Source organism: Chenopodium album, chromosome 16 (assembly GCF_948465745.1).
Source record: "Chenopodium album chromosome 16, dcCheAlbu1.1, whole genome shotgun sequence".
Taxonomy (NCBI): domain Eukaryota; kingdom Viridiplantae; phylum Streptophyta; class Magnoliopsida; order Caryophyllales; family Amaranthaceae; genus Chenopodium; species Chenopodium album.
In genome coordinates this window covers 26,077,499-26,102,017 of record NC_137849.1, presented here as the reverse complement: position 1 = coordinate 26,102,017, position 24,519 = coordinate 26,077,499, and the positions used below count along the sequence as shown (strand labels likewise).

The 24,519-nt window shown below is 34.3% G+C and overlaps 1 protein-coding gene across 5 annotated transcripts; it reads left to right on the top strand.

Moving 5' to 3' along the window:
* The first annotated feature begins 319 nt into the window (after nt 1-319).
* On the top strand, nt 320-17,290 carry LOC145585046 (uncharacterized). 5 transcript variants are annotated; one of them, XM_081641797.1, is made up of 14 exons: nt 320-622; nt 6,083-6,414; nt 6,503-6,545; nt 7,151-7,239; nt 11,804-12,082; nt 12,184-12,420; nt 12,508-12,786; nt 13,451-13,889; nt 13,966-14,235; nt 14,316-14,643; nt 14,742-14,933; nt 15,377-15,478; nt 16,411-16,527; nt 17,008-17,290. In XM_081641797.1, exons 8-10 carry the CDS (start codon nt 13,536-13,538, stop codon nt 14,598-14,600), a joined length of 909 nt encoding a protein of 302 aa, XP_081497923.1. In that variant the 5' UTR covers nt 320-622; nt 6,083-6,414; nt 6,503-6,545; nt 7,151-7,239; nt 11,804-12,082; nt 12,184-12,420; nt 12,508-12,786; nt 13,451-13,535; the 3' UTR covers nt 14,601-14,643; nt 14,742-14,933; nt 15,377-15,478; nt 16,411-16,527; nt 17,008-17,290. The 5 variants fall into 5 exon arrangements, with proteins under 5 accessions (XP_081497923.1, XP_081497924.1, XP_081497925.1 ...); XM_081641798.1 differs by having other exon boundaries at nt 16,372-16,527; XM_081641799.1 differs by having other exon boundaries at nt 14,742-14,889; nt 16,372-17,290.
* Nucleotides 17,291-24,519: the final 7,229 nt, after the last annotated feature.

Here is a 24,519-nt window from a genome sequence, read left to right as displayed (position 1 = left end):
CAGGTGCAAATACTACAACATTCGCAACTGGCGCTTAAATGAAGGCTGCTAATGATAATTAATTAAATAAAAGAATAATTAATCGCATTTGGCCTAAGAAATGCACGCTACAAATACTAGGTCAACAAAAAATTTTGACCAATTTTATTGTAGCTAACATTGTAATGCCAGCTGCTAAAAAAATTTCCTTCCAATTTAATTAACCCGCCTTCTCTCTCCTAAAAAAAAAACAAAAAACGTGCCTTTGTCCTCTTCTCCATTTCCTGCTGAACATTCTCCATTCTCCCATTTCGCTATCCTCCATTTTCGCTCAACCCAAAGTTTGTTACTTTGCTCTGCCCTCTCCATCATTCTCTCTCCTAAACATATTTTTGCTATCCTCCATTTTCGTTCTTCACTCCATTAAAGAAGCTAGCTAGAACAAAACCCCAATTAGTAGAACCTAGTTCCCTCACAAAGAACCCAGATCTTCTTTTCCCTCACAAAGAACCCCAATTCTCCTCCATTTCTGTTTCTGCGTTTTCCTCACAAAGAAACCAATTCTGCAGTTTCCTCACAAAGATCCCAATTTGTGGCAACATTGGAATATCCGACAGATTTGGGGATTGTTCAATTCGTTCAGGTAATTTCATAATTTTTAGAGGTTTATCTAATTAAGGTTCTAAATAGGGGTTTTCATGAAATTTTGCATAAAATTAGTTAGGTTTTCATAAAATTAGTAAATTTCGTGAATTTGTTGTCAATTTCATAAATTTGCTGTCAATTTCTTGAGTTTAGGTTAATTTTTTCGTGAATTTGCTGCTTCTGGCTTGTTCTAGGTTTTAATTATTGTAATTGAAACTAAATTTATTATGTTTGGAGTTAATATCAATTCCCTTGGCTTTCGATTTTTTTATCAATTTACTGTAGCTTAATATGGTGAATATTTCGACTTGAGTCGTTAAAATTCTCTCGGATTCATTCCATGTTGAATTTATTTTTATTATCATTGCATGCTTTGCAAGATAAAAAATTGAAGGGACAACTTGTTATTAAAGAAGAGTGCTTGTTGTTTAAGAGTTGTATGATCGCTCTGCAAAAACTGCAATGAATGTACTGAAACTCTTCCCCACTTATATTAATATTAGGATTGTAGTTATGTTTTATAAATGTTCTTTCTTTTTTATGGTTTCTAAAACACATTATACATAACTAGTTGATAATTTTCCAAAGTGATAAGGATTAATGTATATTTACCTATTCACTTAATATCTATATTGTGATGTATATAGCTATGGTGACACTTGTGATGCATTAATATTTTTCATCCTATCGTTCGATGGTATTTTTTGAGTGAGTTTTGTTGCGGAGATTCATACACTTTAACAAGTTTTGTTAATTTGTGGTTTTCCATTTTGCTGAACTTGTCGAATCAATATGTAACCACTAGTGGAAAAAAATCTATTCGTAACGGGAAAAAACGGGCTTTCCGTAACGGGCAACAGCCGTTACGTATACGGCCGTTACGATTAAATATGTTATTCGTAACGGGCACTTGTCCGTTACAAATAACAAGTTATTCGTAACGGGCAGCTGAAATGTCCGTTACAAATAACATGTTATTCGTAACGGGCAGCTATGCCCGTTACAAATAACGGGCTATTCGTAACGGGCAGCTGAAATGCCCGTTACAAATAACGGGCTATTTGTAACAGGCATATGCACTGCCCGTTACAAATAGCCCGTTATTTGTAACGGGCATTTCGGCTGTTCGTTACGAATACATTTTGTCGAAATTAAAAAAAAAATCCCAGCATGTTTAGCTGGGCTGTCAGCCTTCTGGCTTCTACTGCATCTTTCATTTTTTCTATTTTTTTTAATAGGAATCTTTTTCTTTTTTTTGAGGAAATTTTAATAGGAATCTTCATTCAATATAACATTTTATTTATTCCAAAAATTTTATTATTCCATAGTACAATTGGCCAAAAAGCTAATATGGAGTAAAAAAAATTCCAACAAAACTGGAAACAAATTATTTTCCTGAAAATCTAAGATTTACATAATAGGAAATATTCCGTAGTCTTGAAGCTTAGTACGAGTCTTGTCTTCCATAATAGTGATCAACAAATCATATCAACTACATCACCGTACTTTCTGTGTGTATCAGCATAATCTCCAACTGAAAACCTGCAATAATCATTAATAAATGCAACAATTAAGATGACCCGGAATATACAGATTAAATTATGTAATTATTAATCAAACAACCCTCTACATTTCTATAAGAATTAATCTATTTTAATCACTCTTCCACGATTTTGATCAGATGAACCCAATTCATCAAACTTTTAAATTAAATAACATCATTAAAATTAGGAAAATGATAATATTCATCAAAAACCCAATTCATAAATGGCAAGAAGAATCAATTTCATCAAAGACCAACTGAAATTCAAATTTGTCGTCAACAATAATCAAGATCCAAGAAATGGGGATCTAAAAAAATTCAAATAAATAAAGAATATTCAAAATTTTGAAATATAATCCTAGAAAAATGCTAAAAAAATTTAAAAAGAAAAGCAAGAAACAAGCACAAAATTGATCAACAATGTTTCACCATAACAACATAAATGCAATTTCTTCGTCACATATTTTCTGCCCCGTCATTTTATTTTGGTGAGAATGAGCAGTGCAAATGCTGCACAAACTACCAACATTATTTGTTTAAGTTTAAAAAGTAAGGGATACTAGAAGCTAAGCCCAATACTAATCAATTCCATACCAAGTCAGCTCTCAATTCATATAAACATTATCTTTAGTCACACCAAATCTATCAAACTAAGATCTTGCTAGAGTGACAAACATAAGAATCAAAGACTTGGATAAAGGTATACACTTTAAAATCAATTCATATAAATTAATATCAGAATATCAGTCACATTAAAAAATTCATTCTAAAAACATTCCTCAAACCAAAAAATTCAATATAATACTTCTATACAACAGTTTAAAGTCAGAAAAATCCACAATAATCAAATTCCATTTCATAAGCACATTTTGTAGGGTCTCAAGTATAAATCAAGTTTTAATTTATTCAACTCATTTCGTAGATTAGCAAGCAATTGTAAATCTATAATATAGTACTAATCAACGCTCAGCTACATAAAAACCATTAAATTTCATAGCTTTGTAATTTCATTCAATAATTCAATGAAAAAAGGGGTTTTTCTACATAGTACCCCTAAGGTATTCACTTTTCTAAGCTGTGCCCACCCATTTTCAAAATTCCACACTGTAAAATGAAAATCCCCAAAAAAAAAAAAAAAAAAGCATCAAGTCAAATAAAAAATCAAAGAAAGGGGAAAACTACCAAGAACATTTTGGGTATGACTAGCCTTAATGATCAGTACACAGACGTCCCTAACGTTAACACCAGCAGCCAACAGATGACGTGAACAATTAAACAATCAGGGTCACTGTATATGTTCAGCAATCTCTATAAGATTAAAATGCAGCATACATTCAGCAGTCTTAATTAGATTAAAATGCAACATACATCCAGCAAACTTAATAGGAGTAAAATGTAGCGTATTTTATAGGATTAAAATGTAGCATATATTCAACAACAAAAAAATGCAGGCATTTATTCAACAATCTATCTTTATAATATTAAAATACAGAACTTGATACAAATATACTTAACATATCAATTGCACAAATAATGAAATAAAATCAAGTAAAAACCCTAAAATTATAATAATCAAGCACTACAAAAACTAATCTAAACTCTTGTCCGCACCATTATATTCAGTTTACCCATCAATAATTTAGATCAATAACAAGACATAAATCAAGGAAATAGGCCACAATAACATAGGCACATAAAGATATATCACATCACAAACATGAATTTCAAAAAAATAACAGAATATCAAAGATCTCTAATAAAAACTTCGTTGACTTAAACAGACGATGATTTCTACAACCAAATTAAACGACCTTCAAACCACCATCATCACCTAAAATTTGTTTGAGTATATAGAATCCAAATTATTCAAGCAAAATTAACTGACTGTTTTGAGTATAGAACATAAATTGGGCTAATTTGTTGCTCGTTTTCAAAGGCACACCAACTGTCATTTTGTAGAATCCCAAGTATAAATCAAGTTAAATAATTATTCAATACACTTTGCAAATTAACAAATATAACAATCAACTAATTACGAATAAACAACCTAAAATAAACAAAATTCATATTAAAATCAGAAAAAACAAACTAAAATTTCATTCTTCACAACAATTAAACCTCAATTCACAACAAAATAATCACCAAAATTAAATTATCCATCAGCCAAAACCTATAAAATCATCGATTAAATAATTCCATAAACAGATTGAAACACCAACAAGAAATGAATCATCCAAAATACGATAAATTAAAAGACGAAATTCAAGATCTGTAACTAACTTAAATCCTAATTCATCAAACAAAAAAATTTTAAAAAAAATCGACATGAATGCAAGAAAAAGAGGAGAGGGAAAGAGGCTAAACCCGAAGAGGAGTATCGCTGCCGCTGTTTTGCAGAGATCTGGCGGATAATCGCCTTATCGGTGTCGGCTTTCTACAAAATTGCCTTAACGGTGCCGGATAATCACAAATTAAACCTCTTCGATCTACAAAATCGAGCTCAAATCCTTAATCCTTCTTCCTTACTCACCTAATCAACCCCAAACAATAAAATAACAATATCAAATCGAGAAAACAGACAAAAAAAAAATTAATCAAATAAAATCAAAAATCAGAAAAGGGGAAATTGAAGGGAGGTTCATCAATGGAGCAAGGAGAAAGAAAATGGAGGTAAGGAGAAGTGGAAGAGAAAGTTAAGTGAGAAAAAATCTCCATTGAAATTAAAGAACGATCCGAGAAGAGAGAGAGAGAGAGAGAGAGAGAGAGAGAAAGAGAGAGAGGGTAAGAGAGAGAGGAGTATGAGACGGCTGCTAGATCGAAAAGGTGAAGTGAAAAGAAGTTACGCGCTTTTAGGGTTTTTAAGTATTAAACCTATTCGTATCGGGCAATTGGTGCACGTTACGAATCCCAGCTTATTTGTATCGGGCAAAACGCTGCCCGTTACGAATAGCTTGATTTTTGTAACGGACATCATTTTGCCCGTTACGAATACTCTTTTCCGTACCACTGTGCTACTTTAATGTAACGGACAGTTATTTTGCCCGTTACAAATAGGTTTATTGTAACTGGAAAACTACTGCCCGTTACAAATAGGTTGTTACAAATGTCATTTTTTCCACTAGTGAACCTTTTGATAGCACTGTGCTTTGTTAGAGTTGCTTGTTGCTTTATGTATTTCTTATATATTTCCCATGTGGTGTACCTAAGATATTTAGCATGTAGGGTTCAAAGATAAAGCTAATAGTATGCCACAATTGATGTTATACTTGAGTCATCCTCGGCTGAAGCAATAAAGTGTGTGGTCTGTAAACATCCGTGTATGTCCTAAATGGTACTGATTAGTTCATTCACGGTTATATTGGCTATTTTAGTCATTTTAGTGTTGTAGTCAGCTTTCATTACTTAAAGTGAAATTAAGAGTAAATCAACGACGAATCTCAAATTTGTTCTTGAGTTGAAAGTGGCAGATCAACTCCTAGTTTTAAACACTATTGTTGACACCTTTCTCGTTGTCCAGTCAAGCTGATGTTGATGTCCTTTGTGCCTTTCCCTATCTCCTTTTAATTTTTATTTTTTCAGTTTTGATTATTACTGGAGGTGCAACTCAAGTTCCAAAAGCTGATGTTATAATTCTAACTAGATGGGAAGTTAAGTCCCTTGATCACCTTGTCTCTTTTTCTTTGATTATGTGATTGAGGGAAAGTACTGTCTACATACGTTGTGATTTTATTATTACTTGAGATACCTTTTTTTACTGATAATTAATTAAATAATGTTATTCTATCTAATGTAGTTCTCGTTGGTTGAAGTTTGCTTATTGGAAAAAAAAATTGTTTACATAGCTTAGACACTTGCCTTCTGTGTTGGTATTTGCTTGTTATATGACTCTCATTTTTTTTTCTTATTTAATTATAGAATGAGAACTATTGGTGTAATCAGCAAAACAAATCAAATCATCTCAGAACCTAAAGCTATTGCTCTTGCTGCTATCCAAGACATGTGTTAGTGACCAAGAAGCACTATTGATATCCCATGAGTGTTAAATTGTTTGTCAATAGATACCACTTTTGGGACTGCTATTCAAACCTTCTTAGAAACTGTTTGTGGAGCTGAAACTGAGAGCCTCAAGTCTATCTTATTTGGGCTCCTCGAGACTAGTTTTGGTACTGAGTTGAATAGCTTAAGTTGAACATTTGGCTGCACGAATACACAATCGTATAACAATCATGCCTCCAAGTCCTATCTTGGTATACTCTTTCATCCATTGGTTATGTTCTCTCTAGCTACTAAGAAACAAAGATTCTCATTTTTGATATTCCCCTACCTTCTATGCAGAAGTTCTCTATGTTGATGCAGCTGCTCGTGCCCACAATTACTGGTGCTACTACTACTCATTGTTTTTGTTGCTGCTATATTTGCTCACTGCTCTGTTGATGTTGTAATGTGTATTTACTTTCTTTTAAAAGATGCTACTATACTAATAATTATTATTATTATTATTATTATTATTATTATTATTGTGATGTAAACATTACAATCATTTAATAAATTATATTTTAATTTTTTATTTGTATATCTAGTGTATATATATCACTTATTTAATTTAAAATATTTATTATTACTTACAATAATTAAAAAAAAATAGCCGATTCAATTAAGGTAGAGAAAGTAGGAAATGTTGCCAATGGCCTAATCTGAGAACCATCAGAAGCAAGATATTTGGGCACTTTAGCAAGACCCAAAAACTAGCAAAATATTTTTTTAGGCCAAGGTTTAACAAGACCTAAACCTTTATTTGTGTGTTTGTGTGCATGAATGTATAAATTTAGTGAGAATTACCCCCAAGGTCCGAGCTCAAGGGGAACAGTCATATTATATTTGCATTTCTGATATCAAATTTTATCAGTTTTAACTAATACTAAATTTGTTTATTTTACTTTTGGGTCTATTTTTGCCTTTGCGTTTTCTTGGCTTTACTTTCAGGGTGGATTAACCAGAAGCTCTTAGTTCATCAATTTGATTTATCCATTCCTGCTGCTTGCGGCAGCCACCTTTATTCTTAGAGCTTCGAGGTATAATGATTTCTAGCCTTTTTTTTTCCTTCTTTCAATTGTTATGTTTTGATGTTTTGATTATAATTTGATCAAACCATGTGACTAAGAATTATGATATGATTGATTTTAAGATTAGCTAATTATGTTATGAATTGTCATTTTCTATAGCTGAATGTAATAGATTATCTATTATATTGATCAAGTATTACAATTATAAATTTGACAAATTGATAACAACTACTTTAAGAATAAATTTAATGGTGCATATTTTACTTTTACATGTTTTACAGTAATATGAGAATTTCCAGTTCCTATATATATATATATATATATATATATATATATATATATATATATATATATATATTTAATCTATCTACGTGCAATATGATATGATTGGTAAATTGCTATCTATTAAGCACTATATGTACATGTACATGTCAATTTGTACTAGATGCTGTTGCTTTCCAATAGGCGTGTATGTTTCTGTCATTGTGTGTGCTTAAATGGCTGTTGTTTCCCGCCTGCCTCCTGCTGGTCATGTGTGAGTAGAGGTTACATGTGTGTATGTTTGTGTGTGCTTACATGAGTATATATATAACCCAATAGCATTGCTTCCTGTGCTTCCTTCGATATAGTAGAAGTATCTATAACTCTAGCTGGTTCCTTTTGCTGGTCACGGCCAGTTTTGCATCTAGTTCTTCTTCCTGATTGGACAGAAGCATCTTTATCATCACAAGTCCCCTTTTAAATCTCTGCCAATATATTCTATTATTTCCTCTTCACTAATTTGCAATCCTCCTACACTAATTTGTTGGCAACAAGTGACACACATATCGTGACACTCTGGCAACTTATGTGATGATAAGCGATAGTTTGTTTAAATGATTCAAGTATCTGTGAAGGTTCTCTCAATCAATATTATTTTGTTGGTGTGTCTATACTATATTACTAGAGATGGATCGTCGTTGGATGTATGTTGATGACCGAACAAAACGTGAATACATCGATGGTGTCGAAGAGTTTTGTAGGATTTCCATAGAGCATAAAAGAACTTCTCAAGCACCCTCAATCTTTTGTCCATGTCGTGATTGCAATAATGTTGAGAGGTGGGCCGATATTAAGAAGATTGAGAACCATCTAATTGCTCTTGGTTTTACGTCTGATTATAGTATATGGTATTGGTATGGTGAAAAGTTGAATTCTTCTCCTAATTCATCTACCGCCAATGATTTTGAACTTCAACATAATGATTCTTTAGATTGTGACAATAATGATGAAATGGATGAAGGAGATCAAATTGGTGCGATGTTCGATGGACTAGGTGAGAGTCATGTATGTTTGATGGTATTTCTAAAGTTGCTGAGACATCATTGTACCTAGGTTGAACAAAGTATTCCAAGCTTTTTGGGGTCCTAACGTTATTGAACTTGAAGACGAAGAGTGGTTGGAGTGACACGAGCTTCACATCTTTGTTGGAAACATTGTCTGATATGTTTCTCGAAGGGAATGACATTCCTAAGTCTACTTATTTTGCCACAAAGATGATGAATCCCTTAGGCTTAGAATACAAAAAAAATCATGCTTGTCCCAATGATTGCGTGCTTTATCAAAAAGAGCATAAACACCTTGACTCTTGTCCAACGTGCGGTGTGTCGCACTACAAGCGTGAGGGTGCAAGTGAAAATCGCAAAAATTGACCGCCAACCAAAGTGTTATGGTATCTTCCAATAATTCCGAAGATCAAGCGCCTCTTTTCAATAAAAGAAGATGCGAAAAACCTAGTGTGGCATGATAAAGAGAGGAAAAAGGATGGATACATTATACATCCTGCTGATTCTTTGCAGTGGAAGCATATCGATGAGACATATCCTGAGTTTGGTAGAGAACCTCGTAACCTTCGGCTTGCACTAAGTGCAGATGGTATAAACCCATATGGCACTCTAAGTAGTCAACATAGTAGTTGGCCTGTTCTTTTATCGATATATAATTTGCCTCCTTGGTTGTGTATGAAGCACAAGCACATCTTGTTGACACTCTTAATATTTGGGCCAAGCAACCTAGAAATCACATTGATGTCTATTTGGCACCTCTTGTTGATGATTCGAGGTTCTTGTGGGATGAAGGTGTTCCAATGTTTGATGCATATACAGGTTCAAATTTTACCTTGCGTGCCATGCTTTTTTGTACTATTAATGATTTTCCAGCTTATGGAAATTTGTCGGGGTATAAAGTCAAGGGAAAAAAAGCATGCCTTGTTCGTGAGGATGACATGATAATTACGTGGTTGCCTTATTCAAGAAAGAATGTGTACGTGCATCACAGAAGGCTCCTCCGTCGTGACCATCCTTATCGTAATAAGAAAAAAGAATTCAACAGGTGTGTCGAGAAAGGAAAAGCTCGTGAGCCTTTGACCGGAAAGGAGGTGTTTGAGCAAATTAAAAATGTTCCTACAATCTTTGGGAAGGGTGTCAAACCTAAACCCAAAGACAAAAAGAAACGGAAGAAGGGTAATGTTACCAAGCCAAAGGAGGTTCTCTGGAAAAAGGTCTCTGTTCTTTGGGGACTCCCGTACTGGAAGGACTTGTTGGTTAGGCATTGTCTCGATGTTATGCATATTGAGAAAAATGTTTGGGATTCAATTATTGAGACATTGCTAAATATGCTTGATAAGACAAAGGACACAATCAATGCGCGTACAGAATTGAAACATTTTAACATTCGTCCAAATTTATGGGTGGAGGATAATAAGGTTGCCAAAAAGTCTTATATGCCTAAAGCTTGCTATACATTGTCTAGAGATGAGAAAAGGATATTCTGCGAGTGTTTGTATGGGATCAAGGTACCTACAGGGTATTCATCAAACATTAAACGTTTTGTATCAATGAGTGATAAGAAATTGATCGGTATGAAGTCTCACGATTGTCATGTCATGATGCAAGTATTCTTGCCCATTGCACTTCGAGGGCTTTTGCCAAAATGGGTTAATCATACTTTTGTGAAGCTCTGTTTATTCTTTAATGTCATACGTAACAAGGTGATTGATCTTCACGAGCTTGATGATATCCAAACAGATGTTGTTGAAACTATGTGCAAATTCGGGATGTATTTTCCACCTTCCTTTTTTGACATAATGGTCCACTTAATTGTTCATCTAGTGCGAGAAATTAAGGAATGTGGACTTGTTTTTATGCGATTGATGTACCTTTATGAAAGAGAGATGGGGACTTTGAAGGATAAAGCTACGAATAAAGCACAACCAGAAGGTAGCATTATTCGAAGTGTTATAACTGAGGAGGCTGGTAACTTTTGTACTTGTTTCTTGGCTAAGGCTGAAAAAATCGAAGTTCCTAAATCTCGTCACGAGGGTAGACTTCAAGGGCAGGGAACAATTGGTTGCAAAATGGTTAAGCCTCCACGTGAAAGATTCTTGAAAGCTCATCTTTATGTCTTACAAAACCTTTCAGAAGTGCATCCTTATGTAGAAAAGCATCTTAATGAAATAAAACTTTAAAATCCCAAGATTGGGAACTACGCATTGATGCAAGATCATAATCGTTCATTTGTTGAGTGGTTTGAGATTCAAGTGAAGTATGAATTAGGCCAGATAAATAATACTATTTCTAAAACGATTAAGTGGCTGTCAAGAGGTCCCCAAGCATTTGTTAATACATATGAAGGTTACGACATAAATGGATATTGTTTCTACACTTGTCGTCAAGATGATAAGAGTGTTCAACAGAATAGTGGTGTTATGGTAGTCGCGTCTTCTACATAGTATTCAAGTGCTAAGGACAATAGTCTAATTGATGCAACACAAGCTTATTATGGTGCTATTCAAGAGATATGGGAGTTAGACTATGTCGATTTCATGGTTCCTCTATTTCGGTGCAAGTGGGCTGACAAACGACGTGGTTAGAGAATAAATGACATTTTTGGCATGACTTTGGTGGATTCTAGTCGTTTCAATGATGGAGAAGAGCCCTTTGTTTTAGCATCACAAGCTATGCAAATTTTCTACATCGTAGACAACATTGATCCTCAATGGCAGGTAGTTGTTCAAGGCAAAAGACGTATTGTTGGTGTTGAGGATGTTGTAGACAAAGATGAGTATGACCTATTTGATGAGACACCACCTTTACCTATCGGTGTTCAACCTTTGAGAGATGGAGAAGATATTGTGGAAGATGAAGTCTTTGATCGAGAAGAAGGGATGGTCGTTGATATGTTGTCTACGATGTAGAGAATGAAGCAGATGGTTTTTGTTAGGTCTGTTTAATTATTTTTTCCAATTCATTTTTAAAATATATTCCGCTAATATGCTGCTGTTGATAATCTTCTTCTGTTGGTAATCTGCTTCTGTTAATTAATCTGCTCCTGTTAATCTTCTGTTAACCTACTTTCGTTAATCTGCTACTGTCTGCTTCTGTGAATTTGCTTCTATTGAACTGTTGTTGTTAATCTGCTTATGTTAATGCTTCTGTTATTCTGCTGTTGTTAATCTGCCGCTGTCAAGTGGCTACTTCTTCCTAGTTGATATTTACGTGTTTGAACTATTTGTTGCCGGTACTATCCTTTTAAGATTTAGCATATATGGATGACCAAATGCAAGAGCAAGATTCCTCCAATGCTAATGCTTCAACGAGGGAAACAACATCAAAAAAAGGCAGAGGTCCTTCTAAGTGTTTACAAACCACACAGCCTATGTTCCTTGAATTTAATGCTCCGGACTTACCAACTGGTAAATGGGAGAGCGCTTATGGGAAACAAATTGACCTCTGTGCTAAGAGAATTAACATTAATGTAAAAGAATCCGAAGATGGGTAAGGTAGAGAAGGACAACTATTGGGAAGAGACAAAGGTACAAAACATATTTGTATTATATTTTTAATAAAAAAAAAGTACATCATTGTAATTGTTGTACAAAATATTAATTATTTGCTTGCTTTGGGAAATTCACAGCGTAAGTTCCACATTGAGGACCCAAATGGAGTGAGAGAAAAAAAATTTCATAGAGCATTGGCTACTCGTTTCAGATGCTATAAGTCAAAGTTGAGGGCTCGTTTTATCTATTTGACGAATCCATACCCTCCTAACTCTCCTAAAGCACATATGAAGCCATGGGAGGTGTATGAAGGTTACTTCACGGAGGAACAATGGAAGGAATTTGAGGTTTATACTAACGCAGCAGAATTCAAGGTAAAACGAGACTTATCTATATAGAAACAATTAATAAATTAATATTTACATTTTTGTAATTTATGCTACATTTGTTTTCCCAAATAGGTGAAAAGTGAGAAAGGAAAATAAAGTGCATAGTAAAACAAATGTCCACACCACTTAGGTCAAAATATTTATGGGAGGGCTAGAAAAAAATGGGAAAATGACAACGGACTCCCCATCTCCGAATCGTCAGCAACTGAAAACGAGAGTAGTGCCTCAATCACTTCAACTTTTGATGCTCGTTCACTTCAATGGCTATTAGCATGTGAAAAGAAAATGCAAGATGGAACTTGGGCTGTTGACCCTAAGGAGTCTGAAATTGCTCGAGTTGCCGCTTTAGTTGTAAGTAGTAGTGTTTGAATATTACTTGCATGTTGCATATGGTGCTTTAACTTTCAAGTTTGCTGGCCTAGATATGTATTGAAACTTCATGTTGCTATCTTCTGCCAGAACTTTTATGTTTCACTATGTATTCCCGGTGAGTGAAAACGTTACCTTATAGCATGAATTCTTGTCACCTAAGTGGAAAAAATAACTGCCAATAACTGTTGCTGTACATTTGAAGTCTATGTCCTCTTTTCTTTGTGAGATTGCTTAGTTCAATCATAGAAAGACATGGGTATCCAATTCAATGAAATCTTTATGATGGATTTTCTAGTTCTTTGATTCTCTTGCTCCGTTTGTCAGTTACAAGCTATGTTACTCGAGGAAGATACTATGTACTCATATACATAGTGAAATGTGGAGTCAAAGAGTAACATAGAATCCCATTTTTTTTTATATTGTGTTCATCTTCTTGCACTTCTTTTTATTTCACTTTTCTGTTTTAAATGGCAGATTGATTGGACTTTGGCCTTGACAAACACAGAATTATCTGCTAGATTCTGATCATGTTTCAAAGATACCATTATTGCAGAAGAATACACCTGTTATAATACTCTACCATGAATAATGCTTATGTACCTTTAAAATAGTTTATTCACCCTATATATTTTCATAATGGCAGAAGGAGAATTTGGAAAAAAAAGGCTAAAGAAAAAGAGGAAGGATCAGTTGTTGATAGGGTTGACAGAGGTATTGATGCCTTTGCCATGACTTTTGGCAAAAAGGATCATCGTGGATTTGTGAAAGGACTTGGTGGGTGTGGGATTGGTGTTGGATTTGCAAAAGCATTTGGCCCTTCAAATCGGAAAGGAAAAAGGTTTGAAGGCTGTCCATACGAAGAATTAGAGGTAATGAAAGCTAAGTTAACCCAAGATTTTAATGCAAGGTTGAGTGAAAGAGTGGCCGAAGAGATACAAGCTTATTTAGCTACATTGATACCAAATTTGACTGGCGTTAGGATGCCAAGTAATAATGATCTTCATGTGGAATACTCTAATGCCTTGTCTAATGAAGTAAATGAAACACCAAGCCCGCTTCATCCTCGGCATTTTGAACCAGAGGTATATACTCATTACATAATACTTTATGTTAGTGATGTTTCAAGTGTATAATATCCAAATTCCTTTGTCAATGTAGGTTGCAACTAAATGTCATCTTGCTTTGAATGATGAATTTAATGGAAATTTAGTTTTCTTGGCGGAAGGAAAGGTACACCCGTGCCCCTATGGAGTGACACACAACAATAAGATGAAGCCGGACCACTATAGGGTTAGTGTAGACTACATTTATAGTGAGTATGCCCTGCTTGATCTTCCGGTCACAACAAATGATGGTATTTCTAAGTTGGGTGAAGCTAAAGGTTACTTTGTAGAATGGCCTAAAGATTTGGTGGTCTTTGAAGAAAAGGTAAAACTTCCACCAAAAACAACTGTAAATAAAGTACCTTCTTGCCAAATATTTATATCACTTTGCTTATTATTATGAAGGACATGTCTCCACCAAGCAAGAAGGTCAAATCCATACCAAATCATGAGAAAGCTGATAGTTGTGGCCCTAAATCGAGGGAGTCAAGTACTGTAAGAAAAGGCATCGAATCAGTTCCCGAAAAGGTCATTGGTAGCCTAAGTGAACATTGTAGTCTGTTGTACTACTTCTTGAGCTCAAGTGACGAGGAGTATGAAACTACAACAGTTTCATTAAAGGCCACATTGTTATATGAAGATGTCGGAAAAGAAATTTGGGTAACTGTTAGCATGTCTGTGATTTTCTAACAGGATCTTTGGCAAATGTGTCACTGCTTCAAGTCTACATAGCGTAAACCTCCTATAATCATTTTACTTTACTTTTAATCAAGACTATTTTATCTCGAAAAAAAATGTGCTAACTTAATTAATTTTCTTATTTATATGTAGGTATCTATTTAACGAGCATATCTCGCTATTTCAGCTATCTAATATCACCTTTCTATGCCCCGGAAGAATTTCTGTTGCTGAAATAAAAAAGGATTTTCTTGAAGTTCAAAAGTACTTGAAGAATGCTTTCTTGACCGAGATGAAAAAGGTAGACAAGCATTGCAAATTTATTTTGGCCCCGTATCTTAAAGGGTACGTCCTAGCTTTTTGATTATTATCGAATTTACTAATTTCATAAAGAAATTTACGTTAACCAGATTATTATACTTAATTGTGGGGACCACTGGGTTCTATGCGATTGATCTACGTATGAGTTTGACCCTGCTATTCAACCGGAGAAGAAACCTCGAAATTCAAAATTTTCTAAAATAATGAGCTTGTTAGTTGGAAAATTATAGAATGATTTGTTTTAACAACATTAATTAAGTACTTTATTATTCTCATTTGATTTAAATTTTTTTTTTAGGTCGTACAATATATATAGGTCACATCTTAAAGGCACTGCATTTAAAAAGAGTAAACTTGAATTGTTGTACTTAAGAATGGAGGAACATACGTGTTTGCCCATTTCCTAGCAATTTTTCGTATAATTATTACATATATTAATGTATGTATCTATTATTTCCATGTATTAGTGCGCATAACAACCAAGAGATGCAGATTCCGGATACTATGTGATGAGATACATGTATGAAATCATTTCTACATACTGTGAATGCAAGGGAAATTTGAAAGAGGTCAGTTAATTTACCCCTTTTAATGAATATATGTTGACAGTATGGTGTAAACAATCTCATATTATTTTGTATCTGTTCTGCTGCTATCTTTCTCGATTCTTACTTGCTTTACTTTGTTGACTGTCTTGCTTCCTTCCTTTCCCCTCACTGTTCTGTGTCTCAAAAGAATTTTACTAAGTGTAGTTGTTTTTGTATATGTTGTGCTGCTAGCAGTCTGAACCCAAACCCGATCAAGTTTAGTTATACCTTTGTTAGTTAACAGACTGCTATTGTGATTATGAATTGATGTAATTCTTTTATATTTTGTTTTATTTTGGGTTTGGGGGCTGGGGCTGTGGGGGTGCTTGTGGTGGATTATTACTAACCCTGCTGCATTCAAGTGCTATCATGTCCTCCGATTAAGAAAGCTCTAAGGCATGCTAAGTTCCTTATACATTTATCTTTTCTTCTCCCTCTGATTAAGCTTTACAATAACCTAGAATTTACTTTGAAACTGATCTTTAGAAATTATCTGACGATATCCAGTATTGTTCCATATTTACTGTGCAAGTGTTATTTTATCAGTTATGCATTATGTATTGTGGAGAGCTTGTGTAATCTTTTGGCTGTTCTGTTACTTTATATTTTTTCACTGAGCTAAAAGCTTAAACAAGCATGGTATTCTTCCCTGGTACTAAACTTACCATCCAGACGATGTGAACTTAGTTTAGCCAGTCATTTAGAACAAATTTACATGCTTTTGGACAGTAGGTGCCTGCTATAGACTATGATTCTTGATGTAAATACAAGTGAAGGTAATATAAAAGTAGTCCTATTCTTGCCCTTTATTTGCTGTTGCTGGCTGCTCTTATTCCCTGTCTTTTCCTTACTGCTGTTTCTTTCTCCTCTCATAGACCCGTATGGCTTGTGTGGGTTTAACTCGGTTATTGCAGTGCCAATGATGTCCCTAGTCTCAAATCTTAAGGGTAGAGAATCAAGAGTATCCTTACAAACAATATTACACTAAGCTTCTATTCCATGCCCAAATGGAAGCTCGATCTGAATGCGATGTAAGCCCTTGCTGCTATGGTTCTTGAAGTTGTGCTTGTTTTTCCCATCTTTTGTCTTCCATTCTATTTCAATCTCTTGTAATATATTAAGTATCTTCGACTTCTGTTTTAATTATGACTGCACTAGCTAGGTAGTATGTTATTCCCATGGAACTATTTTAAGTATCGTAAGTCATCTCTCTTTGCTCAAACTTTATTGATGCTACTGTAATGTTGGCCTTGTTTTGAGGCCTTTATTATAATATATCTCTTTGTTTTGTTAAAAAAAAAAAAAAAAAAAAAAAATAGAGCTGTCCATAAGCTCAATAAATTGTAGTATGTATATACTACTTCCGATTTTTTTTATGTGCAATTTTGGAGTATTATTTGAGAGATATAAAAAATTCTAAAGTTGCACATAAAAAAAAAACTGAGGTAGTAGTATTATTACATATTTACTTTGAATAACGTTTTCCTTAATTTCTAAATTTTTTTATTAAGGTGTACTTGGGAAGAGATGCATCATATAATGATGGCGAGCTAAATGAAATTCAGGAGCAATGGTCCAGGTTCTTTAGAAATAAATATTTATTGAAAGATTAATCTTAGTTTTGTTTAGATTTTTTAGATTGAAATGTTTACTCAACTATTAGTATTTATATTTTAAGTTTTTTTTCTTTTTGGGGATTGTGATGATAGTTTGTTATTAAGACGATGTTGGACTAGTTGAAATTACAAAGGACACAATGTCAAATTTTGACAGGTTTGATGTATGATTATAAGAACGGCGTATTGTAATTTGACAGGTTGATGATTGATTATTATCCCCAAATTTATTGGGTGGATTAGTTAAAATTACAAAGGAAACTCTATCAATTTCTTTTGTAAAAATTACTGTTTCTTAATTATTAGTTTTATGATGGCGAACTGTTATTATATCTATGGTGGTTCACAAGTGGTTTTTTTTATTTTTTTGCATTTTTTTTAAAAAAATATATTAATGTATTTGCAACTAGCCTAGTAAAATGCCAACTGCAAATAAGCATTATTAGCAGCGGGCCTAAGCTAGGCCAGTTGCGAATAACACATAAATTTATACAAAAACATATTATTCGCAACTAGCGTAGTTAAATGCCAGCTACAAATAATCATTATTAGCAACGGGCCTAGAACTAGGCCAGTTGCGAAAATCACGTTTTTTACATTTAGAAAATATTATTTGCAACTAGCTTAGTTTAATGCCAGCTACGAATAATCAGTATTAGCAACGGGCAAAACCATGGCAAGTTGTGAATAATTCGTTTTTATAAAATAAAGTAGGGGTATTTGCAACGGGCCACTAACTATGCTAGTTGCTAATAATGATTATTAGCAGCGAACATGTGCCAAGTGCAAATAATTTTCTTATTAGTATCCCCCGCAATAGCAGCCCCATGCGCCAGTTGCTAAAAGCAACTTTTTGCAAGTTGCTAATAACGTTTTTTCCACTAGTGATACATAGCTAGATTGGTTGAAAAGGATATAATTAAATTCATGGAATTGATTTTAATAAAAACCTATTCACCAATCGGAATGCTCAAGTCTTTTCGTGGTTATTCTAGCAAAATTGCACATATGAAATATGGCAAAATAGATACCAAAACCGCCTCCCTAAAATAGGATTTTGAAAGTGACTATGAATATAATCAAAGAGTTTTGAAAATCTAAATAATGCTAGATTTGAAAGCAAGCTCAAGAAATCAATTATGCGATTGAAGGAAGCATTGCATAAAGGAATTGGAACGTGTTTTCTTATAAAGTTGATAAAAGGATTGACTTATAGAGAAACATAGAAATTCTTGTGGATAAGAAATTTAGTGGGAGCAAGAGTCAATCTTGTAGGGTCCAACAAGAAGTTTACGAACTCTGTTGTAAATTAACTGTCAAATGCTAAATGCTTAGATTTGAAAGTATTTTAGACAATGGACCAAGCAAAAGACGATACTTAGTACATATTGGGTATTAAGATATATTGTACAAACTTAATAAAATATTTGATCGTGTAAAGGAATTTACCGTGTTAAACATGAATTGAAGGACTTGAAAGACTTTCGACCCGTATGTATAAAACTAAGTAAATGTTTGAACTATGTATGAGCTACGCTAAATACTAAGTCAAACAAGAAAGACTTTAGTAGAGACTTTCAGCCATATCACATAGCAAACAGTTAAGACTCAGTGAAATTGGATGAGCTAAAATGTAACGTGGGTGGAAAAGATTGAGAATCATTCTACAATTAAATCCATCATGTATGCTACGATATGGAATCGTCACACGACTTACTTGCTTAGAGCATGTGAAGTATGTATGTAGTACCAATCAACCTGAATCTATGTAATAGATCGTTAGATTATGGTCAAGAACATCCAAAGTACTTGGATAAGTATAAGGATGAGTTCTTGACGCATGGAAACAAATATGATTTGAGTAATGATGTTGCAAGTACAAACCTTAACAAGGATTAGATCCTTAACAAGGAAGCCATTTATAAGCACTAGCTAATAATGAGTCGTGGCTTGAGAATGGTAACATGGACGTGTATCCATGTGTAATGTGCGGGAATTTAAGGTCAATTTCCATGATCACAAGTGATTAGGATATCCCAAATCATTATGAGTCGTTTGGAGTGAAACCCAAGAAAAGCATCATTAGGAAGTCTACTAAAATATATGTTGAGAATATTGTTGCCTTAAGGCAATAATAAAGAAGATGTTCTATGGAAAGTTCGTTGTTGAACGTTAATGATTGTAGGTTGTTAAGTTGAAGATCTTAATCATTAAAATGAGTGGGAGCTATCACTTATACAATAAATCCTAAATCACTAATAATCCATGACACTCTCAAATTTTATCATCTTATTATGAAAGTGATCAGTAATGAAGATGCTAAGATTAGCAAAGTAATTATAACTAAACCTATACAATAAGTGAACGACAACATTCAAAATTGCAAGAAAGAAATCAAGCATATTAGATATGGGTGTGATTTCTATAAATGTTTTATAAAGAGTGTTAAAACATTCGGAAAAACCATTTATCATAAGATGAACCATTCAGGTTTTGGAGTAATTTAAAATTTCATGCAATTTTATCACTCCGTTTGCTATTTAATTATGGTTTAGGATTGAATAATGAGTCCTTTGGATTATGAGAATATTCAAAATAGGGTATCAAGACCAGTCTTGATAAGGAAACACCTATTAAGTGAACATTGAATATTATAGTCGAGAATTATCCCTAATCGAGGTCATTTAAATGATGGACGATTAATGACCACTTGAGATTAGTGTGTAGTTTGATTTATAACACCGTTTCTTGTGCTACAAGGACATGATTGTCATAAATCATTTGCACAAGTATTGGTTTAGAACCATACTGGATCGACCTATGAGAATACTTTAAGAGATTTAAAAATAGTCATAAGTATACTTCTCATTATGGCTATCAAAACCTATTTCCTTGACCATGAGTATTGTGAGTTCTCTTGTTTGAGTACTAGTTTGCTTTGATGTTAGTTAAATGTCTGTCGTAAAACGGGATTATAACAGCAATACTCAGGCGGCTAGGTCCTCTCAGTAAGAGAAGCTACATTACAAGACTAGGAATGTCCCCCTACTAAAATAGGGAAGATGTCTTTGTTGTTTACAAGGCCTCTCGAAGAGCGAGACTGTGAAAATGCATGGCCGTGCTCGGATGGATTTTAGAAATCATCTATTTATTGACAATCAAACACGGGATCAAGAAACACTTTTGGACATAATAAGGATGACGAATAAATCTTACCTTATAGTTCATGAAGAGACATTAAGCGACGTAGGAAAAAGGCTATACACTAAAAGCGCACTTGTCCGGAAGGACAAGTGGGAGATTTATAGGAATGGTGTCCGTCGAACAAGTGTATTATTTCAATAGAGGGTTCGGAATTATTTGGAAGCTAATTACTCAGTGAGGTCAAGTGATCGGAATGCCTAGGTGGAGGCCGTTTCCAATCGGTAATATTAATGAGTAATTAAAATTACTACTTAATCTTGAATGAACCCTTCAGGTCACACCCAAGCAACTAACAAACCGACACGACGAATTAATTCGGAAGGAATTAATGAGTCGCTTGAGCATTGTGAACAAAGACGTCGAATTCCGAGCTTAGAGCGTCGGAACCGAATCATAAAAGTCGAGCCAAAATTTAGGAATTAGTGAGACGGGAAAATGCTTCAAGTAACAAGTAAAAACCCTAGCCGCGCGAAAGGCTAGGGAAGTGCGCCAAATAGAAGTGCGCTACATGGCAGCGCCATGTGGAAGCACACGTGGCAGCCACCAAGTTGCAACGCGCCACATGGCAGCCACCAAGTGGTAGCTCGCCATGGTGTCGGCGTGCCACGTTCGCAATGCTTTTTGGCAACGGGGCCACGGACCCGGGTGGCGGGTCATGGTCGCGGGCCAAAAGGTGGCAGCCTAACCGAGCCCAACTTGGGGCTCAAGGTTGGGTGCCACATGGTTAGCTCAATGTATGTGAGTTTAGGGAGCAAGTGAGGAAGTGGTCCTCACCTAACCATGTGACACTTGTTACATTGTTATTCCTTAGCATTGAATTTAACATTCTTTCCATGTGGGATGTTTTTGTGGAAAAGTCCCACGTTGAAAGATGAGTGGAATTCACAAGGAAGCACTCTTTATAAATAGCCAAGGCTTACCTTGGGATTGTTCACTTGAGTATAGTGTTAAAAAAAGCATCTCCATTGAGAAAACCTTTAAACATATATAATTAAATGAGTATTAGGTCGGGCTTAGCTAGCCTCTAAGCATTGGACCTTGTCGGGGTCGAGTTGTATGTGGATTTCTGTAGGAGATCTTCGCGTTAGCGAGACTAAAAGCTTTCCATAGTAAGAGCTCGGATTACGAGCGAAGCACGCGTCAAAGGTAATTAATCTTTCCTTAATTCTTGTTAAATAAGTTAATTATGTCTTGTGATTATATTAATTGCGAGTGTGGTCTTGGCTCGGGTTTTCTTCCGCGGTGAGTTGGACCCATCGAAACCCAACGTGCATTTGATTTTTATTTGATTTAATTGTCTTTATTGAATGCATTTGACTTTCATTTGATTCAAAAAAACATTGTTTGAATGTGTTTAACTTTCATTTGATTTAAAAAGCTTTGTTTAAATGAGTTTAACTTTCATTTGATTTAAAAAGCTTTGTTTGAATGTGTTTGACTTTCATTTGATTCAATAAGCTTTGTTAAATGCATTTGACTTTCTTTTAATTCAACAAGCTTTGTTCAATGCATTTGACTTTCATTTAATTCAATAAGCTTTGTTGAATGAGTTTAACATTCATTTGATTCAATTAGATTTGTTGAATGCATTTGACTTTCATTTAATCTAATTAGCTTTATTTGAATGTGTTTTACTTTTGTTTTATTTATTTAGTTTTTTTTAATGTATTTGACTTTCATTTAATTCAATAATTTTTTGTTGACTTTCATTTTATTCAAAAAGCTTTTTTTGAATGTGTTTGACTTTTATATTATTCAATTAGCATTGTTTTAATGTGTTTGACTTTCATTTAATTTAATTAACATTGTTAAATGTATTTGACTTTCATTTAATTCAAAAAGCTTTGTTTGAATGTGTTTGAATTTCATTTGATTTAGAAAGCTTTGTTTGAATGTCTTAGACTTTAATTTGATTCAAAAAGATTTGTTTGAATGTGTTTGACTTTCATTTGATCCAATTAGCATTGAATGTGTTTGTCTTTCAATTGATCCAATTAGCTTTCAAAAAGCTTTGTTTGAATGTGTTTGACTTTCATTTTACTTAATTAGCATCGTTAAAGGTTTTTTACTTTCATTTTATTCAATTAGCTTTGTTTGAATGCATTTCACTTTCATTTGATACAAAAATGTTTATTTGAATGTCTTTGACTTCATTTGATTCAGAAAGATTTGTTTGAAGGTGCTTGACTTTCAATTGATTCAAAAATCTTTGTTTGATTGTTATTGACTTTCATTTGATTCAATTAGCTTTCTTGATTGAATTTGACTTTCATTTGATTTAAAAAGTTTTGTTTGAATGTGTTTGACTTTCATTTAATTCAAAAAGCTTTGTTTGAATGTTTTAGACTTTACTGGATTGAAAAAGCTTTGTTTGAATGTGTTTTACTTTCATTTTATTCAATTTGCATTATTTGAATGTGTTAGACTTTCATTTGATTCAATTAGCATTGTTTAAATATGTTTGATTTTCATTTGATTTAATTAGCTTTGTTGAATGCATTTGACTTTCATTTGATTGAAAAATCTTTGTTTGACTGTCTGTCACTTTCATTAGATTCTTTTTTTTTTTTTTTTTTTTGGTAAGTAAGAATAGTATATATATAGTGAACCTGTACAAAAAACAAATGTACAAAGCCTAGTGAACTAGGCTACACCACACTACACAAGACCCTAAGGCCAAACCCCCCTCCTAGATTCTGGAATCCCAGGTGCCACCTTCTAGGAAGGGTTCACCTTGGACCCCAGAACCAATCCTAAGCACCAGAACCCCTGCTACCTTCAAGGAAGGGCACAGGGAACTAGAGACAGTTGTACATCAGAGCATCTACCCCACACTGGTAAATACCAGAAACAAACCCAAACATCAAACAGTCAAAACACAACAAAAACTAGGCTCATGGCTCAAAACATCCAGGCAAGAACAAACTCACCCTATACTATTCCTGAGTCTATTAAGCCAGCTACAGTCCCTAGCAGTCCATCTTTTATCAATCAGCTATTGACTTCTTATCATCACCTCCAGTTTTATGGCCCTAGACAGCATCTCTGGTCTCAGCACAGCTTTATGCCAATACACATGATTCCTTGCTAACCAGGTATGATAAATCACAGCAGACAAGCTAGCAAGGATCACCTCTTTCTTAATTTCATTTCTGCCTTCCTGCTCCCATATCTTCCAAGAGTTTTGAATATTGTACTACAACTCAGAGAAACCCAACCAATGACATATCTCAGTTAAGCATTCGCTACTGTAACTGCATTTAAAATACAGATGGGTACAAGATTTATCTGCTTCCCTACACAGCAAACAATCCTTTGAATCACAAGCTCCATACTGCATCAGTTTATCCCTTGTTCTGAGTCTTCCCAGCATAGCCAACCATACAATAAAAGAATGCTTAGGAATATTATATCTATTCCAAACCCATCTATACAAAGAGACTTTATCAATGTTTCCTTGCAAGCATTTATAACCTTCACTAATCTTATACCTGCTATTCAACCAGTTCTTACTCTCAAAGCCAGTGTTAAGAGCATCTCTGACCTTACACATCAGCTTCCAAGCCCAACTAGAATCCTTCTTAGGAACATAGGACCACCACTCTACTTCCTTGATATAGACAGCATGTACCCATTTAACCCAGAGTGAGTCTACTTTTTTAGTAACCTTTCAGATATATTTCCCCAAAGCTGCTATGTTTCAATCGTGACAGTTCCTGATCCCCAGTCCTCCTTCTCTCTTTGGTTTACAAACCTAATCCCAAACTACTGGAGGAGCTTTAGAGAGGGAGGCATTTCCATCCCAAAGAAAAACTCTACAAAGCTAAGTAATTTTGCTCATCACAATTTTAGGCATGAGAAGACATTGAGCCCAATAAGTATGCAAACTCATTAAGACTGCATTTATGAGTGTGACCCTGGCTGTATAAGAGAGATTCCTACTACTCCAGCATTGCAACCTAGCCAGCATCTTGTCTACCAAACAATCATAATCACTCACCTTCAGATATTTAGCATTTAAAGGGATACCCAAATACCTAAAAGGCATATTCCCAGTCACAAAGCCAGTCTGAGCTAGAATATCATCTTGAGTCTGCTGGTTCACATTCCCAAAATAGATAGCTATTTTTTCCAAATTGGCCTGCAAACCTGATCTAGCTTCAAAGGTTTTGAGAGCTTTAAAAAGCAGTCCCACAGAATCTT